This window comes from Scomber scombrus, chromosome 15 (genome assembly GCF_963691925.1).
Source record: "Scomber scombrus chromosome 15, fScoSco1.1, whole genome shotgun sequence".
Classification (NCBI taxonomy): Eukaryota; Metazoa; Chordata; class Actinopteri; order Scombriformes; family Scombridae; genus Scomber; species Scomber scombrus.
The window spans coordinates 10,935,661-10,959,546 of NC_084984.1; the positions used below are offsets into that span (position 1 = coordinate 10,935,661).

At 38.1% G+C, this 23,886-nt stretch overlaps 2 protein-coding genes across 2 annotated transcripts; one reads left to right on the forward strand and one right to left on the reverse strand.

Moving 5' to 3' along the window:
• The first annotated feature begins 1,975 nt into the window (after positions 1–1,975).
• On the forward strand, positions 1,976–11,974 carry pstpip2 (proline-serine-threonine phosphatase interacting protein 2). Its single transcript, XM_062434853.1, has 14 exons — positions 1,976–2,067; positions 2,748–2,848; positions 5,821–5,895; positions 6,971–7,005; positions 7,121–7,227; positions 7,313–7,375; positions 8,071–8,163; positions 8,543–8,588; positions 9,368–9,447; positions 9,534–9,632; positions 9,790–9,886; positions 10,057–10,141; positions 10,215–10,252; positions 10,889–11,974. Exons 1-14 carry the CDS (start codon positions 2,035–2,037, stop codon positions 10,942–10,944), a joined length of 1,008 nt encoding a protein of 335 aa, XP_062290837.1. The 5' UTR covers positions 1,976–2,034; the 3' UTR covers positions 10,945–11,974.
• A 740-nt stretch (positions 11,975–12,714) lies between these two features.
• dhx29 (DEAH (Asp-Glu-Ala-His) box polypeptide 29) lies at positions 12,715–23,848 on the reverse strand. The gene is made up of 28 exons (XM_062434242.1): positions 23,550–23,848; positions 22,779–22,852; positions 22,464–22,577; positions 22,234–22,363; positions 22,005–22,144; positions 21,757–21,900; positions 20,986–21,112; positions 20,730–20,888; positions 20,232–20,400; positions 18,786–18,906; positions 18,260–18,652; positions 17,902–18,168; positions 17,607–17,750; positions 17,332–17,508; positions 17,003–17,143; positions 16,719–16,863; positions 16,494–16,614; positions 16,268–16,352; positions 16,077–16,165; positions 15,675–15,803; positions 15,242–15,317; positions 14,901–15,125; positions 14,604–14,740; positions 14,314–14,404; positions 13,927–14,223; positions 13,713–13,844; positions 13,508–13,604; positions 12,715–13,135 (listed from the first exon to the last, which is right to left on the reverse strand). The coding sequence occupies exons 1-28, from the start codon at positions 23,725–23,727 to the stop codon at positions 13,080–13,082; spliced, it is 4,158 nt and encodes a 1,385-aa protein (XP_062290226.1). The 5' UTR covers positions 23,728–23,848; the 3' UTR covers positions 12,715–13,079.
• Positions 23,849–23,886: the final 38 nt, after the last annotated feature.

The following is a 23,886-nucleotide window of genomic DNA, read 5'->3' on the forward strand; positions in this document are numbered from 1 at the left end:
GTACCTTTATTAAAGTAAACGTTCTGAAAACTTCTTCCACCACTGCTGAATTGCAATCAGTGAAGTTGTAGCAGAATTAGATTACTAGATCAAAGGTCATGAATGAGCTGCTGCTGACAATATATGTTATACAAAGAGTTTTAACATATTGAAAGTGGTCTGTATTGAATCATGATATGCTAAGGTAAGACCATAAACAGTACCACACAGGGATCTTTTTTGAGATGTAAGAGAGTGCAAGAGTCTCATTTCTAACACTGAACACACCAAAATTAGGCTTTTCCACACCATTTATTTATAACAATGGTTTCATTGACAAAATATATATTTGAATGTGTTTTAAGTAAATTTTTTTATCATAGTATTATAATGAAAATTCAAATACATGATCTCCAGTGTTTCTAACATCCATTGAGTAAAATGAACTCTTGTCTTAGAAATGGTTCATTCTATAAAAATAGATAAATGCATAAAATCAAACTCACGTTCACGACTAACTTCATTTAGGTGAAAGGAAGTGTCACCATTTATTGTTTTATCATTTATACTATACTAGTTTTATAGTAGTATAGAATTTAATAAACTAATGTAAACATATTTATATTATATTATTATTCAGAAGTGGAAATAAAGTACATTTACTTCAGTACTGTATTTAAGAACAATTTTATGACACTTGCATTTGACTAGAGAACAACTTTATATTTGTACTTGTATACATAATTTAATAATGAGGTACTTATTGTTACTGATCAGCTTACTTACATTTTTACCTTTACCTAGCCTCCTGCTTACATGTCAGTATGTCAGTGCATTAGTGATAACAACAACTACGATAACAGCTAATATATAACATGGACAAGGGCCATTCTGCGTGATGAGTACTTTTAGTACATTACTTACAGTTTTTGATAATATCTCTGTTCTTTTATGTAAATAATTAATGCAGGACGTTTTTGTTTTTTTTGTATATTGCTACTAGTGTATTTACTTCAGTAAAGGATATGAGCAGTTCCTCCACCACTTAGAAAGTGCAGTAATATCTAACTGATGACCTGTACGCACCTTCATTATTCACCAGATGGCAGCACACTCATATTCAACATTATAGTTTGACACACGTCAACACCATCTACCCCATGTACTACAGTATCTATAGCTATACTGTAAAATTATGCAAAGGGTTTTTTTTGTTATTTTTTTGTTATTTTTTTGTTATATACATTTAGTCAAAAGGAAAAAATTCTTGTTTACCCGAGAAGAAACTTGGAGCTAATTTATGCATATAAAATTGTCCTTAATAAATTATATATCACGTCTTAGCATTTTATTATTACGAGGAATACAAGGTGGGTTGTTCTGTATGTTTGTTTTTTCTCTCCAATTCTAGGAAAACAGTCAAATTCAAAGAACTGTAACAAAAGAAGTGTGAAAAACAAAAAGAGGAACTAAAATGTCAGGGAATTCAAATATGACATAACAAGATATCATTGAAAATAACTTCTTCTTTCTTTTTAGATTCAATAAAAACGAAATCACTTTTTTGTTGCTTTTTTATTTTGCAGCTTGAATAGAGAATTATAGTATAGTATAGTATAGTATAGTATAGTCCAGTATAGTATATTATAGTACAGTACAGTATAGTATAGTGTCGTATACAATATCGGTTACAAATAAGGAAAAAGTTTGTTTGTCTATTCGTCCAATTGATTTTATGTATATATGGTATGAGCCAAGACTTGTAAGTAGTTAAAAAGCTTTGAAAAACATTGTTGTCCATTATTTAAATAAAGTGCTATTTAAATAAATACATTTAAATATCCCTACTATAAAGCGTGACCATGCCTGATTTTCTAGATAGGGAAATACAAGGTGCACATCAGATAGACAGGTAACTATGACGTAAGGGGTGCGGTGTGAGCGCTAGGCCAGCCCACACTGTGGCTTTAAGAAGTGAAACAGTCAACTGTCAGTCAGTCAACAGACCTGCTGTAACTGCACTCTCTTGCTGCATCTGTTGCATTTTTCAAAACCATGAAAAATCTCCATTTCAAGGATTTCTTTTGGGTGAGTTTCTGTTTATGTGTTTTGAGTTGTGTGATATCTATTAATATATTACTTTAAACACAGACCTTTGGTTTAAAAAGGAAGGTGTGTTAGTAGACTCAGCCATAAAGAGGACTTGTTGGCAGTGTAACCCCGCTGAGTTTCACAGAAGTTTCCCTTTCTATTTTTATTTTTGTAATGGAAAATTGAATATTTGTGGTTCTCATAAAATAAGCTGCACTTGCATTACATATTCCACTATAACTGAATAAACACACCTCTTGTATTTTATATGGATAGACAGTCAATAACCAGGCACATGATTTTGACATGCACATGGTTCGGGTGATTATAGGCTGTTGCCCTCAGCTTACCTAAATTATGGAGAAGTGCAGTTCAAAACATCAATTTTCACTCACAGTCAAAGACACTGAGGTTATACTGTTTATTTATGTCTGTATTCATTGTTGTCTTGGGAACTTCATTATGTGAATTTAGAGTAAAATAAGCTTAGACAGTCTGCCAGTCGTACAGTAAAGGATTGGGTGTTTTCTGAGATCTGTCAAGGTACAGCATCTGTTTTGAGGCAATACTATTTGCATAATGTAATTCAATATAATTTAAACAAATAACAAAACCGTGGTGCACTTTCTTCAACCAAAGATGACGATTGAATGAAATATTTTCCATCTTATCGACAGAACTCTGAGCTGACTTGCACAGGAGGCTATGATGCCATCATCCAGTATCTCAATGATGGCAAGAGGACATGCAAGGAGATGGAGGACTTCATGAAAGCCAGGTAATGAAATACTTAAAATACATCATGATTTATATATGTAATAATGCATAAATATCTCCATGTAAGTTGTGTTCTAGCTTATCAATATTGTAATCTAGATCCTACTTACTGGTCAGCTGTGCCATTTGGAGCACTAGACTGATTGTTATCACACAATTAATAGGCAACAGGACAGATAGGCACAATATGAGCTGTAATGACTAGTCGATAAACTGATTAGTCGATTGGAAAAAAAATTAATCTGCAACTATCTTGATAATCATTTTTCAAGTAAATATACCAAAATTGTTTGGTTCCAGCTTCTTTATTGTGAGAATTAGCTGTTTAGCCTACATAAGTTTGGGCTACAAAAACTGACATAACAAAATCATAAGTCCTGGTAGTTCAGTCTCATGGTGGCTTTGTAATTAACTGTATCCGTGAAGAGTGCTTTTCTGTGTTTGTAAGAAAGAGACAAAAAGAAGAAGAGAGTGTTGAGAAAGTCAAAGGTGAGAGACGAGAGGAACATGAACTTTGTGGAGTCATTTTCTGTGGGTTACGAGGTTTATTAATGAGATGTTTATGACGGATTTGTTGTGAAGGTGGACAGGTGGAGATCAAAGACAGCAATGAAATAGAAGGATTAAACATCTCCGCAAGGTTGAAGTTGCTCAGGAATGAACGCTCAGATGCTCATGACGGTGAACTATGTGCAATAAGGTCAATACTGAGAGAAGGATCAACACGAGAAATACGTAATTGCAGACAAAGCTTGAACATTTTGCTAAAAATTTACAATTATTATAACATCTTATGTTGAATTTGTCTGAATAAAGTCCTAAAGTGTTGGTACCTGGACATTACTAGCTACCACTGCTAAGAAAATTCAGTGTAATTATCCTTTTTAATTTGAAAATGTTCTCTTTTTTCCCTTTCCATTCCTCTTCTTATTTATTCATTTATTTATTTATTTTGTGTTAATAATAGTATCATCATTAGTACTATTTTTTAATTTTTTATTTACTTTCTTATTTATTTATTTGCATGAATAACCACATCTCTTGATTTCTCCTCTGCACTTACATACACAGTTACACCCACACATACAGGAATTAATTTGATTTCTCTTCTTTTCTGCTGTTACCACTGTACATCCTCAATGCTTGTTTTGTCTTGTTGCATGATTCCTGACAAGTCATTCATTGTATTATGTTCTGTCTTGTCTTGTATCACTTGTTCACTTATATTTAATCTGTGAATGTTGTGGTAGAAAAAAACAGCTGTAATAACATTAAATGCCAGAAAGCAAGGTTTTCTGATAAATTAAAATAGTAATTACTTAAAAGAATTGATGTTTGTCCAGTTTGATATGCATTAATGAACAGCTGGACTTGAATATACAGTTAATCAAGGTAATTGTAATATTCTGATCAGGATGATAAATCCTAACTCTGCAGGAGCAGGAACAGGAAATAGTTTCTACAACACACAGTGCTGCGGCTCTTAACCTCTTATAACACACCATTTATTGTGAAGCATCATAAGAATAGATTTTATGACATTTATAAAGTTTGGAATTTGAAGTTCCTACTTCCTCATTTAATAATTAATCTGGCCTCTCTTTCTCTCTGTACCTGCATGAGTCCACTTGACAGCCAATGATTCAGGAAAGTATTGATAAAGCAAAGGCGGATATGGAATAATATCTCAACTGGAAGTTCCCCAATGTGAAAATGACACGCTTTTTTTTTTTATAAACCACAATGTTTTGCAAAATATCAGCAGTCACAAATGTACAAATGTACATTGTATTATACTTATAAACAAATGTGTGTTGGTATGCATACCCCATATATTTATTCATTACATAACATCCTCACCAATTGACTTGTAAAAATGCATGCAGTTATTTGAACTAAATACTATGCACTATGCACATGCAGCTGCACAGAGAGCCCTTGGTGTGTATTTTGTGGGTTGCACTTTGTCATATATCAACCGTTCACAAAGTTCCCCATTATGTAGACAGCTCTGACTATCTTCCTTTTTCCGTAATCAGTACTGTGCAAAAAGTCACGCCTGACCAAAAAAATGGTGTAAAGTGAGAATGCGTTCAAACATAATGCCATGAAAACAGCAGCAGTCCTCCTCAGTACACTTGCACACAGTTTTAAGGTATTTGACAGGTTGGTCGTTCATGCATCTTGGAGAAGTTATAACAGTTCTTGTGTGGATTTCGGTGTCTCAGCTTCTTCTTCCTCTTCATGTTCTTTACAACTCTGGCTGTATGTTTGGGGTCATTGTCATGCTGCAGAATACATTTCAGACTAATCCCTCATAGTACTTCATTATGGATAAGAATCTAAACATCTAAAGTGCCTAAAACCTTTGCACAGTACTGTATGTATCTAGCTCTTATGTTGGTATTGATATACAGTACCAGTCACATCAATGAGAAAGTGTGTCCAAACTTTTGACTGGTGCTGTATATTTGTATATATACTGTATTATACATTCAAATCACTTCGAGAGATGACACACAGAAAAGGCTCCCAGTTTAGCACATGTGATCTAGCAATTATTAAAGGAAGTATAAAGGCTGATTACCTTGTACAATTCATTTTCAGTTCAACAGTTAAAGGGTTCCCCCATTCTCTGTCATTCTTTCTATTACTGCAACAATTATTTCTGGCGTTTGGTCTATAAAATGCTAGTATGCAACTTAAAATGTTTTATTCCGATCAGCAGTTCATAATCCAAAGACATTTGGTTTACTATCATAGAGGGCTAAAAAAAAAAAAACAGAAAATATTCACATTTAAGAAGCTAGAAGCAAATTTATTTTGTTTTGGGTTTTTTTTGGTTAAAACATGCCTCAAAATTATTTATCAAAATAGTTGATGTTTAATTATCTGCTGATTGACAAATTGTTGCAGCTCTAATTATTTATATGAATGCTTCTGTTCTTATCTGTTTTGTTTTTTTCCTTTCAGGGCATCAATTGAAGAAAAGTATGCCAAAGATCTCCTTAGTTTGTCCAAGAAGGTGTGTGGACACAATGAGATGAAGTAAGCACGCTCAGTGTTGAGATGCTGTTATTTGAGATTTATTTAAAGTGAGCCTCAGATGATGAAATGAACGAGTCTGTCTCTGCAGAACTGGCAGAGTACTTCTTAATCTGGATTGACAGGCCAATGCAGAGAGAGGAGAGAGAGAGAGAGAGAGAGAGAGAGAGAGAGAGAGAGAGAGAGAGAGAGAGAGAGAGAGAGAGAGAGAGCGAGAGAGAGAGAGAGCGAGAGAGAGAGAGAAAGGTCATGCGTGGGATAGTTGTGACTCTGTGGTTCACAGTGCAAATGTGCAAATATTCTGTGGAAACACTTCACTACAAAACTAACTATTAAGCAATATGTATATTTTGCAATGTTTTTGTTGTTTGTTTTAGAGAGATTAAATATAGAAAAGACACCACAAAGTGAGTCAAACAGCTGATGCATTATTTTGCAGTCTTAATAACGTGGTTTCGGTTGGTCAGATTTAATGTGTTGACATAGTTGTGTCTGTATCAGCAAATCTAGTTCCCATTCTGTCCGCGATCACATGGCGAGTGTGGCATTGTGTCTGCTGTTTCTGTTTGGAGGTGTTACGGTTTGGATGAGGAAGGAACATTAACGGTGGGGGAGGGTGAGACAGGGAATATTATTTACTTAGTTGATTATTAATAATCCTATAATGGTGCCCTCTGGGCTTTTCTAGTAAGCAAACAAAAGTTACCATGTATATTCAGAGTTTCTCATGTTAATCAGTAACTAATGTGTTGACTGCATTTCCTCCCTCAATACATTTGCAGAGCAGATTTTGAAAATATTTGAAATCAAACATGGACTACATCTATGTTTTGCTTCATTGCTGTCTTCTTGTTGTTACCTCCATCAACTGTCAATTGTTCAAATCGCGCTGCACACGCACCCGTAAAAGAAAAAAGGGACCCCACTTGTAAAACATGTCAAAAATATTACAAAAATATTCATAGGGTACCTTTAATATCATCAGTGCGTGCTGAGGTGGATGATAAAAAGTCTTATTGATGTTGATTTTGTAATGTGTGAAATCCCTCTGTAATTCCCTTTTCTTTTGTTTTTTAAGCACGTTAAAAAGATCCCTGGACGTGTTCAAATTACGTAAGAGCTTAAGATATTTGAGTTTCTAAAGTTCAGGCACCATTATTTACTTGTATGTCTCAGTTCATGCTTTCTATGTTGGCAAAAATTTAAGTTTGGTTTTTTACCCCTGCAGAGACCGAACATGTGAGTTTGTCACACTTACAACTGGCACAGAGCATGAGAGAAGAGGCCAAGAAGCTGGAGGAATTCAGAGAAAAACAAAGAGAAGTGAAGAAAAAGGTCTGCGGTTTTAGTGTTGTGATGCATTATTGCATCAAGCTGACACGTTTACAGATGGTGACTAGATATGATGTTGCAATTCCAGATGGAACTACATATGGACGCTCTCCACAAACAAAAGTCTTCACATTACAAGAAGACATTGGATGTAAGTAAAAACATAAACATGCTTAAAGGTCGCCCAGAGTAAATTATTACAAGCTCAATATCAAATAATCTACTTCAGGGACACTTTTGGACTTTCCCTGAATATATTTTCTCACTTTCTTTTCCTTGTAATGTGTTGAGCTGATTAGCTTGTGGACTTTGAGTCATGTACAAAATCCCTAATACATGTTGACTGACCTGCAACATTTTAAGACACAGTGTGTTATCTGCATTTAAATATCAAGAACTGATATTGCTAGGCTTTTTATAACTGGTGCCACACAGTCTCCAAGGTAAATGAACACCAGAAGTATTTAAACAAAGTGACTCCACCAGATAACCCTTTTTATGATTCATGCCAGAAGAGTTTCAGGTGTGTTGTGAAAGCAGTGAAAAAAGCCATTCTTATCCCTTCCCTGTTCTTCCTCTTTGGTAGAGGAAGTTCTGTAGACCAGTCTGGGAAGTGAACTGCAGGGCATCATCATACACCATAAAAGCATCGCCAAAAGAAGAAGTGCTTCTCATGCACATAAAAATTAAAAATAAGTCAGCAGCACTAGCAGAAATGATGTCAATGGATATAGGCTGTCCAGAAATAGATTCTGCTGAATGTGCCTTTTACAGATGTTGCTATTGTTCATAATTTAACAGCATTAAAAAAAGATTCTTTGATGGTAACTGTGGTGCCGTCCCCAGTCAAAGAAGACGTATGACCAGAAGTGCAGAGATAAAGAAGAAGCAGATCAGAACGTGAACCGAAACACCAATAACACCAAGAACATGGAGAAGGTACAGTGATGACAGTGAGCTTTCGCACTGATGACACATTATTATGTTATCCTCTATCTTCGGTCTTACCCATGGTTTGATCTGAATTCACGAAACATTAAAATTTCAGTTCCATTGTGCATTACTATTTGACTTTGCTGGAGATATGGCCACTGTTAAAACATAAGTGTTTGCATAATAAATGCACCATTGCCTCAAATTTCCTCCATCTACTGTGTGTGTATCTTATTTATCTCAGAGAGACATCAGCTTGACGTTAACGCTGCATTATTTCCTTATGGTTAGTCATGTCTATATTTGTTGCATTTGTTGCACTTGTTCTGTTAGCTGTACACACATTGTCGATGACTTCATGTGGTTTTTCTTCATTCTCCTCCAGCTCTCATCAAAAGCGCAGCAAGCAAAGCAGAATGCAGAGGAAGCAGGTAAAAATAAAATGTGTGAGGAGCTCTTGTAGATTCTGAAATACACAACCAGGCTGATTTGAATATGGCTTTAGCGTTGATACACATAAGAGACTCTAGTATGTAAAAGTATTTTAGAGGAGGCACTTGTATAACGGGTGTGTTGGTGTGTATTCAAAGCCATTATAATCAACATTTCTAAATTAACAATGCACAACTACGTCTATGTAAAAGGAGTGACTCATAACGATGAAACCACAGATAACTATCACAGGACTCAGCTTTACAGAGCATGTTCAGCTCTGTCTTTGTTTTACAGCATGCACCTTCATTGGTTTGGTTTAGCATGTTTTCCTGACGCAGCAGGCAGATGTTTTCAGTGAGAAAACTTGAAAAAAACCAAAGTGTCTGCCCTGCACCAAACAACACACAGCAGAAAGTTAATGCAGTGGAGAATTTAGCAGGTAAAAGCGCAGTTGTTTCATTCAGGAGCTGGTGGAGAACAAAACAGAGCTAAAAGGAGAGTGAATATTGGACATACATTTGCCAGGTGGAAAGACGTGGCTTAAAATAATAGCTAATGTTCCTCTATATCAGCTTGATGTATAGATAGGCAACTTCATATACTGTAACAAGTTTTCCATGTTATAAATTCTGTGGTATGCTATTAGTTCATGCTATAGGCTGGAAATTCCCCTATACAAATAAATCATATGTCCCTGTTGTTTTTACAGATTGTTTCTATGGGGAAAAAGTAATAATTTGAGGTTGAAATACTGATGTATGTGTTTGATTCTCAGACAAGATATACCACCAGAACGTGGCTTCACTGGGAAAGGTTAGAGATGAATGGCTGAAGGAGCACATCAAGGCCTGCGATGTAAGATTCTCAAAGACTCAAGATTGATAAAATATGAATATGGCATCACACATCATTTTAAAATGAGTTGAATGTTTCCTCCACAGATGTTTGAAAAACAGGCCACAGAGCGGATCAGCTTTCTGAGAAACACAGTCTGGACTCACCTCAACCAAATGTCCCAGCAGTGTGTGAACAGTGATGAGGTGAGGCCCAGTTCCAATAATTAAAGGCAAAAAAGATTATTATAAGAATTGTACTTTATTACAATTATTTTAAAAAACCATCACGTTTATAAATAAAAACAAGACATAATCGGATTGTGACTTGCTTGCACTTTCCCCTGTTTGTGTGTGTGCATAGTTGTATGAGGAAGTGAGGAAATCGCTGGAACAGTGCAACGTTCAGGAAGATATTGAGCACTTTGTGAACCTTAGACGGACCGGTGACAAACCACCAGGTATGACTGGAGGAATGCTATGTCATTAATAATAAACCGGTGCAGGGGTGCTAGGAACGCAGCCGGAGGAAGTTTATTATCAGACAAAAAGAAGAAGAGGTGCGGAGTTCAATCTAAAACCTTTTACAAGTTGCCAGTATGTGAACAGTGTCAACCTTCCTCTCTAACAGCCCCAGTTATGTACGAGAACTTCTACAGTGGTCAGAAGCCTCAAGCTGGAGCTCCACCCCCTCGACAGCCTCCACCAGTCATCAGGTAAAGATCCATCTACTTCTTCATTTATACTTGCACTGTTCATTATTGTTTACTTTGTTTTGTGGATTTTCAGGAGAGGGCCATTACCTAATCCCACGCAAAACAGCACCGGTACGTCTTGTATTTACTCTCTTTAATTTACAATTCAGACATTGTGTATTAAACAGGTATTTTTGGTGGTGGGATTGGAGCTTGTAGCATTATTATAAACTACATGCTTCTGCTTTTAATACTTAAAAATCCCCTTTGGATATGTTTTAAGATGTATGTAAAGTACTCTACTTAATCCATGTCTGATATAGTATTTACCAAAAAAGTAAAATGATCTTGTTAAAATCCCTAAAATTAAATTTTTTCCTTTTCCCTCATTAAAAATTACAGAATCTATAAATATATTTAATTTCAAAGGTTTTTGTGCTGGACACAAGATGTCTTCTATGTCACTGTAAAGTCGATTGTCAGTCTATGTGTACTGCAGCTGGAAGTTTCCACCTCATACTTGTCTTAGTTGAATATTTGACCATGATTGGTGCCAGACCAGTTGTAATTTCACACATAATGCTCGAAGGCCTACCCTTTAAAATGAGAATTTCAATGACCATGAAGAAACCTTCCACTTTCAGAAGATGGATGTGGAAATAGCCTTCTAGTTTCAAACTCTCCACAAACATCATTCTGCACAGTGAAACTTTAAGTAGAGGAACTTTAAACATCACATAATTTTTACTATTCTTTGCTTGGTTGCAGGAGACATAATCTACTCAACCGTGCAAGACACAGAGTACAGTGTTGTCCAGTACTAACAGAAGAGTCATTGTTGATCCTGTGCAATGCTGGAGCTTCATAATGGACGTTAAGGCTACATACTCCTCATCACTTCCTCCTTTATGATTTCCTGTAAAGATAAGGCTTTACCAGAAATTCAGTGTCATATACATATATATGACGGTGAGGTTTGTAGCATTTTGAAAATATCACTGTGTTATAAGCAGTTCAGAAAACATCATTATTTTTATTTTTATATTCTTGTGTCAATCAGAACATGCTAAAAATGAGACTCAGTATTTTTAGAAATAGGAACCCTTACAATACAGAAGCTAATTAGACAATAAAAACATAAAACCAGCTAATCACTATATAAAAATAAGTCAAATCTGCTGTTCAGATATCAAGCCTCTTTATTACCCACATTAATGTGCAACACTATACTCTGCATCATTGCATCCTATTTATCTTCAGTTTTGTATTTATTTTTGGGTCTGCACTTGATTCACAAAATGAGGTAAAGTGTCACCTGTTTACTTGTTTTCATTTCCTCTTAAATGTGAGAGTAGCAGGTCAGCTGACTGTCATCTTGTGATTAGAAGCTAAAGGCTTACTGTTATTTATCTGTAGCGTGCAGTATATGGATTACACACTCTGCATCCTAACATATTGAGTCTTTGTGTTGGCTTTATGTGCTGAGCAGGGTCATTTTAATTGTAACAGAGCTAGTGTGCCCCACATTGACATGCCAATAACTTAAATACATATTGATATTTTCTGCATACCTGAGGATGATTGTGGGAACATTTGCACATTTATTTTGCTTTATTTATGTCATAGAGCACATGAACTGTGAAAGGAAAATGCTACTGAAACTGCAGGAGAGATTATTATATATGGCATTGCACTGTGCAAATAACCTGGTGTTGGTTTTATATCAATAAAGTTATTGTTCTTCACAGCACTTGAAGTCTGAACGTTTCTCTGTTTGTCTTCTTGTTTTCATAATTGCTTCTGGCAGGTGACAGATTAGATGTTTTCATCACTGACCTGGGTGTGGTGACCTGCCCCACCTAGATTTAGAGGCTGGTTGAAATCTCACTCTTCTTCCCGGTTAACTTACTGTGAACTTTGCAATTACAACAGTAGCTAAAATTATAGGAAAAATTAAACGAAGTTGGTTTAGTTGCTAAGCATCCACTTAATTTTTGGGTTCATACATAAAATTCTTAAATAGATTTCCAACAAATCTTTAACAGACAGAAAAAAAACATACTTTTCTGTGTAGTTTGGTGTGTCAAATAATATACTTTCATATTAGGTTTGCAAGTTTCCATAAATTCATAAGAGTAGCTGCAAATAGGACATTTCTTTGAAAGGTTTATGTAATTTGGTACTATATGGGAAATGCCTTCATTATAGTTTTTAAGAAATAATTCAAAATGCTTTATATACTTTAACACAAACAAACTACACACTAAAACATTTTTCTGCCAGTTAAAGAATTGTTAAAAATCCAATTTTAAATTAAATTTATAAAAATTTTAAATTATATATATTATAATAAAAACCTACCAACAACTACATACACATGAATCCAATTACGAGTGGGTAAATAACACTGTTATCACATTTTTTTTCTTACAATTTGTACCAGATTAAACCATCCTCGCTGTAAAATGTCTTTAAAAGTAAGTGTTAAATGCCTGCAAATTACACAGAAAAGTTCCAGGAAACTAGTATATAGTTAAAAAGACAAGTAAAATAAAATATTTCCCATCATTTACATAATACTTAAGGTGCAAGTTAATTTTGACAATCAATCATGACACATTAAAAGGCTCAAATAAAAATGAATACAGTTTTATTCCCACCATATTTGGCAACATAATTTTCTCTGTTTTTTTTTTTCCTCTCAAATTTCAGTCTCTTTGCATTTCATATTAGTCAGTCTTCCTCATGTGGGTGACAGTTCATGATAACCATCATTCATCTTTAGGATGCCCCACATTATGCCCACTGATTATCCGCTGGTGTCCATCCTGATTCCCGGAGTCTAAACAGGAAGCACTTTGTCAACAGGGCTTAACAGTATGTGCAAAGGCCTGTTGATAGTCTAAGATAAGGGTATGCAGGTTCTTCAGTGGCAAATAGATCCTTTGTTGGTCCGACATCACGCAGCATGCTCTGATTTGATCAGATCCAGAATCACATAGATGGCCTTCTCACCTACAGCAGAAAGACATGATCAGAGCAGATTTAATGCTGGAGAAACACAAAAACATATTTAATTTTTATGTGCGGACAAATCTGCATAAAAAACATATATCTCCATAATATTAATATTGTTATGGTTTTATTTTTTGATTTAAAGATTTAACAAATTGAATGTATTATTTAACAAAAATAACTGCGCAGCCATGCTTTCATAAACTTTAGAGAAGAACTGAAATGCTTCCATCTGTTAACCCATTTAAGCCAGCCAGTATTTGTACACATTTTTCCACCATATTTCAGGTTTTGCAGTACAACCTTGGAGTTATAGAGCAGTATAATTATAATGAAAAATGTCATTTGTCATGTTGTTTCACTTGGGTTTACCTTCTAGACTCATCCGAGGGTTCTCTATCTTCTTTTCAAGTAAAGAGTCCATCAGCTTCCTCAGGTGTTTGAAGATCACACCGATCCTAACAGGAGCCTTTAAGAGTGAACACGGATTAAAGTCAATAAACCAGGAATAAGATTTGTTTTATTAGTCTACAAAATCAAGTGTGGCAGTCCCAGAGCAACCCCCGTGACCTCTGACCTGGAAATGCATCCATCCGTCTAGTGTTATGAGCCGTTCTCTGTGCTGAATATCGATGTCACCTCCAAACAGCAGCATGGGAAATGGAGATATCAGAGATGTGTCTCGCAGGTAGATCTTAGTGTATTTAACCTGTGGATAAATCTTTATTAGCACAACTGGGAATTACTGATAACAAATATTACACACATAGACGCACACTCTTCATCCATACCTTCTCCTGGTACAGCAGCCAGCCGTGTGTCTGCAGATTGCGGTTAACGGACGAGGGATGGACCTGAGCCTTGCCTTGCGGGGTCTCCACTGTGCAGGCCACCCGCTCGAGCACATCCACAGAGGTGGTGCACAGGACCCGGGCCACGCTGTCGTAGAGCCCAGCTGTCAGCACTGCGTTCAAGACGGAGATCAGCGGCTTGGACAGTGTGGCCGCCTGCTGCTTTGAGTGAGAGGAGGAGCGAGACGACCAGAAACCTGCCTGTTCCATCATCCTCATCAGGTCGTGCTTCACATCCTGGATAAGAGTTAAACATGTGGATTAGACAGGAGGTGGATAAGAAAATAATATGTGTGCAAATGTACAGTATGTGTGTGTATGTGTTACCTCTATTGTAATGAGAGCCGTTCGATTAAGGAAGTGTTTTCTGCAGAAGGACATTTCCACTCTCTGCCCCTCATTCTGTGAGTTTTTCCACCTGACAGTATGACAGGTTAACAGAAGAAAATAGGCTATAAGAAAATAACAAAATCGGCAGCAACTCAAGGACTGAAAAATGTAGAATTTCATAGAAAACCAACAACACCTTCCACAACTACTAAAAACCCCAAAACATGCAACTTTAGGAAAATACTCTGTTAAGTCAAGCTTTTCAAAGTCTTCAGAAAAGTCTGTACCCCAGATAGGCATTGTATATGGTCAGGTGATCAGAGTTGGCCAATGCCAGTGCAGCTTTGGCCAGGTTGGCTTCCTCTTTTCTATTCATTGGTGTGGAGAAGGGAGACTTTTCAGTGATTGCAGCCGCGATGGTTGCCTGAAAGAAAATATGAAACAAATAATGATTGAAAAATATATAATTATGACACAATATTAGTTATTAGCAGTATTTATATAATAATATACCAAGATATGGTCATCACACAGTTGTAAAATATCTGTTAAGAGTTTTCTAAAAAGAAGATAGTGGGACGTACTATGGGCTCTAAGCAGCCGAGAATGGCTCCGTAGATGAGCATCTTGCCAATCTTCACGTTGACGGGCAAGCTTGCTAGGTGGTGTCCCAGAGGGGTGAGGAGATGATGGTCGGGGTGACAAGCACCGATCTTCCTCAGAAGATTAACGGCGTTACTGACTGACTGAGACTGAGGAGCATCCAGGGCCCTGCTCAAAAACTCCTCCGGGGAGCCGTACTGACATTTCTATCAGAGGGGAGTGAGGGGGAGTGAAGAACGTTTAAAACAGAAACTTCAATGATGTTTCCACATGTGGTAGTAGGCTAAAGTGATTGGCTTTGTGTGACTGGAGCATTAAATACCATAATATGAAGACAGAGCTCCTCCAGGGGGACCCGTAGTATCTCTGGAATGGAGTAATCCATGAAAGCATCAAACCTGCGGTGAAATGGATGTTAAACATGAGCAGAACAGATCAGGGTGTGACATGAAACAGAAATGCTGACATGTATAGTTTCTATTTTTGTCTCATGTGTTGACCACATCCCATTCATCTGAATGGAAATGATCATTATCAGTATCAATTTTACTTTCTGTTCTTGCAGAGTTTATGCAGGTTCACCAAATTAAATTAAAGACTTTTCATGTCATTTTTTAATACCACATAGAATACAATTTAATACCTGTTTAATGATCATTATGATCAAAGAATGACAGAAACCAATAAGGTCTGTTTTAAGACTTTTATAGACCTGTTGATACCCTGTTTTGATTCAGTTACCATCTCTACCTTACCTGAATTTTGGGTAGAGTCTGAAGCAGAAACCATTGCGGACACGTCCTGCTCTCCCCTGCCTCTGGAGGGCGCTGGCTTTCGACACAAAGGTTTCCACCAGAGAACTCATCTGGCTGCTCTCATGATACCTGAACAACACAACACATTGGAGTTAAGTCTCTATGCAACCAACTTCATTTATGTTTACCCATTAGTGTAATTATTTTCTTTTCTACTTACTATTCATACACAGAAACTGACAATTATATAAAATATATTTTGACAATTCTTGTCATAGGAGCCATTAAGCAGATAAAATGACGTACATACCCTGAGGACAGCAATCCCTTTTAACTTCAAGGAGATAATAAAATCACACTACAATGTGAAAGAATTTTCTGACATTGTTCATGAGCACTTACTTATTTTCTTTGGTCTTTCCAGTATCGATGACAAACACGACGTCAGGAATAGTCACACCTGTCTCAGCAATGTTGGTTGACAACACAATCTAAAAGAGAGACAAAGCAGAGCATCACAGTCCAGATTTTTAGAGCTTATTATGAATGTATTGTATTTCATCAGTTTCACAGTGCTTCATTATGAGTAGTACCTTCCTCACTCCATTGGGGGGCACTGTGAAGGCTGCAGCCTGGTCTTTTGAGGAGAGAGTCGAGTGCAGAGCAACAAGCCTGTACCTTAAATTGACAGACAGAACTAAAAGTGTTTAGTTTAACAGTGTTTGTGTTTCACCATTTCTTCTGTTTTCAAAGTCTGGTGCAGGACTATTGTGAGTGTTTATTGGATAACAGTACATTACATTAATGTGTGTATGTCACCTGCTTTTATCCTTGAATCTCTTGTCTGAGGAGAGCAGGTCGTGGATCTGCTGGATATGAGCCAGCCCTGGGAGGAAGACGAGAACGGCTCCATCCAACTCTGCAAACTGTGGGGATTTGTCTAGCAGAGCGCAAAAAAATTTCCCAAAATGTTACACATATGAAAAAAGTATGTCTACAAATGTACTTTATGCTGCCTGAAACAAGCAGGACAATGTGTTGCACCTAGGTAGTCCAGAAGGTCAACCAGCAAGTCCATGTTGATCTTATTGGGGTTCATATACTGCAGCACCTGCCGAGTCCTGCTGCTGAAGTGGTCCAGGTCTGGACCCAGGTCCCAGCCTGAAGACGAGTCCCTTATTATAACTTCCTGAAAGTTCCCGGACATTAGAGCATTTGGTAAAATAACAACAGCAATTTATAAACAACAGTGATAATATAACATTAAACACAGATGAATAAGTCTGAGATATATCTGAGATATTACTGCCACAGAGAGCCAACATTACCTGATGCTGTAATGTTTTGCCACCTTTTTGGGAGATAGAGATGCTAACTTCCTCTTCTTCTTCAAGAATTTTCTGGCTGTACTCTGAGTCCTTTTCCAGGACGTAGCCTGTCTGCTCCACGATGTCTTCTAAATGGAACACCTGGAAACAAAACCATGAGAGTTAGAGTACAGGATTTCCTGTTGGATAAGTTCAAGTTCAAGTTCCAAATTCAAAAATGCATCTGTAGATGGAAAAAACAGATGCAGCTTATCCCTGATATCCACCTCCAAAGATGCCAGTAGAGATAAATTAGATGACTACACATAAACAACAACAGTGCGTCTAACCTCCACTGGGAATGTCCTGCCAGGGATGGTGATTACTGGGCAGCGGTTGAAGTAGTTAGAGAATTTGTTACAATCCACTGTGGCACTCATTAGGATCAGCTGCAGGTCTGATCTCCTCAGGACAACATCTTTCAAGATGGTTAGCAGGAAGTCTGACTGGACACTGCGTTCGTGGACCTGAGAAGATGGAGGTGAGAATAGAAACCTGAGGGTCAGAAGGACACTCTAAATTAAGTCATTAAAGATGTTTTTAATCCAACAGAATCCGTGTATACCTCGTCTACAATAATGTGCGTCAGGGAGCTGAGGTGTCTGTCATGCTGGAGTTTCCTGAGCAGAACTCCAGTCGTGCAGTACAGCAGGCGAGTCCACTCCCCGGACTGATTCTCCATCCTGATCTGGTATCCGCACGGCGAAGACTGAAACATGATTTCCACATGAAATAGGATTGTTAAAGCATGCAAATGTGCATCCTATCAGCTTGCATTATTGTTTGCAGGAGAACTAACACAGTGTTTCGAATTTGGGGCCACCAAGCCTTTAGATGTCTTCGTAAAAGTTTATTTTCACCTTCGATCCTGGCCCGTCCTCACAGCCAAGCTCCTGGCTGACTCTGCAGGCCAGACTCATGGCAGATATCCTGCGGGGCTGGGTCACTACAATGTTGCAGGGCTGTGCCTCTTTACCCCCAGTCAACAGCTCCTCCAAGATAAACTGAGGAATCTGCGTACTCTTTCCACTGCCTGTCTCTCCAGCCACCACGACCACACGGTGGCGCTGCAGAACCTCCAGTACATGATGCCGGTGTTGGAAGACAGGAAGTTGCTCTCGCTCTGCCTGGAAGGTAGGATACTCGTTGAATGACTTGGGTATATTTTACGTAAATGTCTTAAAAATGGTAAATTATATAATATTTGAGTGTGTTTACCTTTAGTTTGTGGGCCAGTGGTGACTTTTTCAGCTTCTTTAAGAGCTCTCTAGATGCCTCGAGTGCTCCTTCCCTTTCTCTCCTCTCTCCTGTTTTCTCACTCTTATCCTCCAGTTCTTCTCCTCCATCCCCGATGTCAAGAGAAGCCAGATTCTCCCAGGACTCTTCGGGCTCTTCGTCCCCATCCCCACCAAGCCCCAGCTGGCCTTGGGATCCAGAACCCTGCTTCTGGTTAAGGTTTTGCTGCTGTTTGAGTCTGGTTAGGAGGCGGGAGATGAACTGGTCTCGAGGTTTGTTGGCAGCAGTGCGGCTCTCTTCCTGTTGCTGCTGCTCGTTGTCCCTCCACTCCAGCCAGACATCTCTGTAGGTTGGTGGGAGGAGCGTGTGCACCGACTGAGAGTGACACATAGAGAAAGGAAGGGGTGAATCAGTTGTTAGAAGAACATTTGAAACAGAATGATGTGGCTAAATCAGGACAAGCTGCACAGGAAAACAGTGCTATCCTCTGCTAGGTTACATGTATTACCTGTCCTTTAATCAGGGTGTAGAGTGCCTGTGTGGCTGCCAGATGTTGAGCTTGCATGCTGTCCTCAGTCAGGATGGTTGGACAGACTTCCAGGACATCATCTATCCTCTGAACACGCACCCTAATGGATGCAAAGACATCACATTAATATAAAATATTTCTGAATGTGACTGATATTTTTGTCACGCATGCTCAGGACTGACAGTTTATGGTTTAAATATGAGATTTAACAGTTGTTAAATATCGAATTTACTTATTTATTCTTTAAATCATCTTTTTGCAACCACAAGTCAAAATGTGGGAGGAGGTATCTCAACATTTATACTGTTACAAATTATTTAAATCAATGTTATGTACTGTATTATTAAATGTTATCAAATCGGTTAGGGTTAGGGTTAGGGTTAGTATATATTATGAATGCCTAGCTGGTGAGAAAGAAATTTCAGGACCACAGTCATGTTCCCTTATTTTCTAAACAGATCTGGGAAGATCAGGGTTTTCATCTGTTTAGATCTGTCCTTTTAAAATTTTTCAGCACATCAAAACTGCCTTAAAGATTTCCCTCTTTGCTAGAGTATCTCTCCAGCGCTCCACCCAAAACACAGTGAGCCTGATTTACTAAGATCCCAAATAAAGGGTACTAAATTGTGTGTGCAGTGCAATAGATTGCATGTTTGGTTAGTGTGTGTTTTGCCGGTGATCTACTAGGAATAACTGTGCAAATGCCAACGGGTGCAGACAGCAGTATTTAAATGAGGGTTTTGTATCTTAATGGAGAGTTTGGACGAGCAGAAATCCCACAAGCGCAAAAAGAAATTTGATCCCATGGAATTAAAGGTTTTAGTGGAAGTGGTGAACAAACATATTGAGTTACAGCAACAACAAAATAATTACCAAAAAAACCCCAACGCCACTCTATTGGAGAGTATTTGTGACAATGTCGATGCTGTTAGTAAAACCAAAAATATTCCATTCTGTGCGTATTCTGTCATTGTGCGTCCGTCTCCTCCTCTCGTCAGTGACAGAAGTAATCAGTGCTCAGTGCGCAGCTGGTTAATACCTGTCCTTCAAAGGTGTTATTTATAGATGCTTTTGCCGTCACTCAAATTACCTCCAGGTTAGGAAAATCACAATGTTTGTGCTAAATAATATATTTGCATTTTCTCCTCCCTGTATTTTGCACACTGGGGTAAAATGCAATGCAATGCAATATTGCATATTCATTATGGCAAACGTACTAAATGGACAGCGCGTTTTATCTTGCACATTCGAAAGACGTAAGCCTCGGTGAGCCCCATTAGTAGATCAGCTTGTATGTGATGTCAGGGTGATGTCAAGTTTGCACACGTTTTTACACACGCGAACCTTTAGTAAATCAGGCCCAGTATGTAATTGTGTGTGAAAATATTTGTATATGGGAGCAGAGACACAGAAATACACACTTACCTGGATCTCCAGTATCTACCGGCAGCAACCTTGTGAAATGACGGTGGGGGGCTCTTTGGAAGGTTCTTTCGGACCCAGTCTATGAGGAACTGTTTGGGAGACTTCCCTGTCCAGCTGCGAGCTGTGTAGTCAAAATTGCGAATATCCTTTGGCTCGTTCTTTTTCACAACTGTAGAGGAAAATGTAACAATATGGTCAGCAATACAGTGTGTATCAGAGAGAGGTCACTTATAATCAATTGTTGTATTGAAAACAAATTTCAAATCATGAGCGAACACATAAATTAACCCCCACCCAACACTCTTTATTTGTGGTTAGTGATGTGATGTATGTGTGTACAGCATCTATTAAAGTGTATTATTCTTGAACCATATCAGTAACAATGTGAAGCTACATTATGAGTTATATTTTACAATTACAATAACTTGTAAATCATCTTGAAACCTTTTTAAATTTTTTTTAATCTTGGCTCAGAAGGTGTTAATTTGGGAGATGTACCTTTCTGTGCAGGAGGTTCCTTTTCAGCTTGTTCAAATAAGTTGAAGCTGAGATCTTCTTTGTCCTCAGTGACAGGAACTACTTTTTTCTCCTTTTGAGGCACATCCACCACTTTTATAGATGGATTGAACATCGGATGGGACTCCATTTGCTTCATTTCTAGAAACAGAAAAAACGTTATTCTTCTATGAAAGTCAAACGTAAGTTGGAAGAAATTGTTTAATCTTTGAACATAAGTGTTTAAGCAGACACACACCTTGCTGAATGATGCGTATTCTGTCCTGTGCCATCCTTTGGCCCGTTTTGTCTCCTTTTGTCTTGGAAGCAGTCGCCATTTCTTTAGCATCATACAGCTGAGCAGTGAGGATCAAATACCTATCATTCTACACAGCAAGAGACAACACACACTGTTATTCAACAACTGCACCAAGCCACACAATAATAACTTTTAATGCTCTAGAATATTAGTTTCCTAACTTCATACAAAAGCTAAAAAAAGATGAATTGTGTGGTCATTTTCCACGTTAACCTCCAGCAACAGAAAAGATGGTAGCATCCAGGACGGCAGTCATCAACCAATCTGACCAACATTTTAAAATAAAAGTATAGAGAGCACATCCACCCATAAAAATGTGGTGTAGTGTCAACATACAAATGGGCTATTTAAAAAAAATATAAAACACATTTTGGGAAATAGACTTTATTGCCAAGAGTTAGGCAAGAAGATCAAGGCCACACTCATATTTGTCTGGTAAACATCAAGCTACAGTCAGCAGCCAGATAGCTTAACTTAGCATAAAGACTGGAAATAAGGGGAAATGGCTAGCCTGGCTATGCTCAAGGTAACAAAAGCCAACCAGCACAGCTCACTACTTAACATGTGATGTCCTGTATGTTTCATCTGTACAAAAGACAACAATTTAGCTAAATCTCTGTGAAAAAGCAAAAAAATATTTCCCAAAATGCTCAACTATTCCTTTAATTAAGAAAAGAGATCTCAGCTTTAAGTGTTTTTAATTGTACTTACCGGATCAAACTTTTCGTCCAGTTCAGGATTGCGTGCAGTCTTTTTCCCCCCTTCTTCTTCCTCCTCCTCCTCCTCATCACTGCTCTGCTCTGCATACCTTAAGATCCAATCCTTCATGCTTGCAGCTTCATCTTTCTCTGTGGCCTGGCAAACACCACATTCATAAGGTTTGACACCCATAAGGTTTGACGTGTCACAGTAGGCAAGACCCATCTACCCAAGACAAATTTGTAAATAAACACACAAACCTTGGTGGTCTCTTTGCGGGGATTACTGGGTGGTTTGGGGCTTGGGGCTGCTGGTTTCTGCTGGGCGGGAGGCTGGAACTTGGGCCTGCTCCTCTGGCTCTCCTCCTGCATCTGCTGGGTAAACCCTTCTGGCAGCTCCTCTGGTAAATAGACAAATTAACAAAGTTACTGTGTTGACAGTCTTGTGTCCTCAGGGTGACATCTTAAACAACTGCTGATGCTCTTTTACCATCTTTAAGGTTGAGGCAGAGCCAGTCGAGAGCAGAGTGGAGATCACCTCCATACAGCACACTACTCTTCATCGCCTCCTCGATGTGCTCTCTCTTGAAATTGAATTTCTGCAGAGCTGTGTACAGATCCTGCAGCAACAAGCAAAACCTGAATACAACAATCTCCCACAGAAACACATCAATATATGTATTAACTGTGAAGGGTCAGAGAGTCGATTTTTGGCTTTACCAGTAATTTCTTGTTTGTGAGTCTGCCTGATACGGGCCCTTTGTCACAATTTTCCTCTCTGAAGTCATTGATCAGCTTGATGATCTTCTTCTCGAGGTCAGGTTGTATTGAAACCTGTGTTAAAAGGGAAAAAAATATATGACTCACAGCTAAATAAATTATGGGACAAGGTAATCAACAACAGGTTACAAATGCAACATTTACTAGGCATTTGTGACAGGATTTTTCTTTAAGTGTGATATTAAAGAGAAATCCTGTCAAGCTGTACAGTAAAGATAACATATACAGTTAATAGTTTGTGAACCAACAACTTACTTTAAGGATCGATTTGTCTGAGACTCCACCTGTGTCAACCTGGACAGTGTTGGCAAGACTGTAGGTCTTTGGAGCTGGAGGAAGGAAAAAACATATGTTTTACTTTGAGATTACATATCAGATTTGCTGTTACACACAGCTTCAGCTACAACTATCAGCTGTTTCCATTATGCACAGGTGAGTATCAACCACAAGTTACCAGATGGCAAAATGTGTTTACCAATCTTGAAAAAAACATTGTTTACACATCTGGCATGAAGCAAAAAATGGGGATTTTGCGATATTAATGAACTTGTAACCAGAGAAGGTTTTTTTTGGAGAAATTAGTAAAAATAAGGGCACTATGAGGAAAATATTAAGCCGTGTGTAAACGTTCTTCACCGTGAATCTGCACCCTAACAGTTTATGAAGTAAAAGCGCTAAAAGACTAGTGACTGCATACCAGACTAAACACACAATACAATGCAATCTATTCCACCACACACTAGATCTTGGAAATGTGTCAACACCTCTCTGACAGTCTGAACCTAATTGAAGGACTTTTAGGGATATATAAAGATAATGTTCTCTCTTTCTCTCTCTTGGAGTATATAAATGTTTATATTACGTCCAAATATGTACAGATAGAAGTCATACTGTAATGTTGAGTGCCTGCCTGATTGATCATGTGAGCTATATGTGTGTCTAATGGTTGAATTTTGGGAATGACACAGACAGAAACCAAACAAATTCTGCTGTGACGTTTTCGTTCTGGCAGATAGTTCATACCACCTTTTGACTTGTTCTCTTTGGCTGGTTTAGCCGGCTTGTTGCTGTGTGGTTGTTTCTTCGGCTCCTCTGCCACGCTGTTCCCCGGTGCAACAGCACCAGCCCTGCCCGCTGCTGCTGCTGTTGCGGCCGGGGCCACCGGAGCAGCCGCCGCCGCCGATTTCTTCTTCTTACCACCCATTAAATCACTAAAACACGGCCTCCTTTATGCGACTGTATGACGGCGGGTCATTAGCGAACCCTGAAAAGTGGTGGTTATAAATAAAGAGCAAAACAGACACTTGAGAGTCGCTTCACTTGGTTTTCATGACTGGACAGTGGACACTTTTTGGACCACACG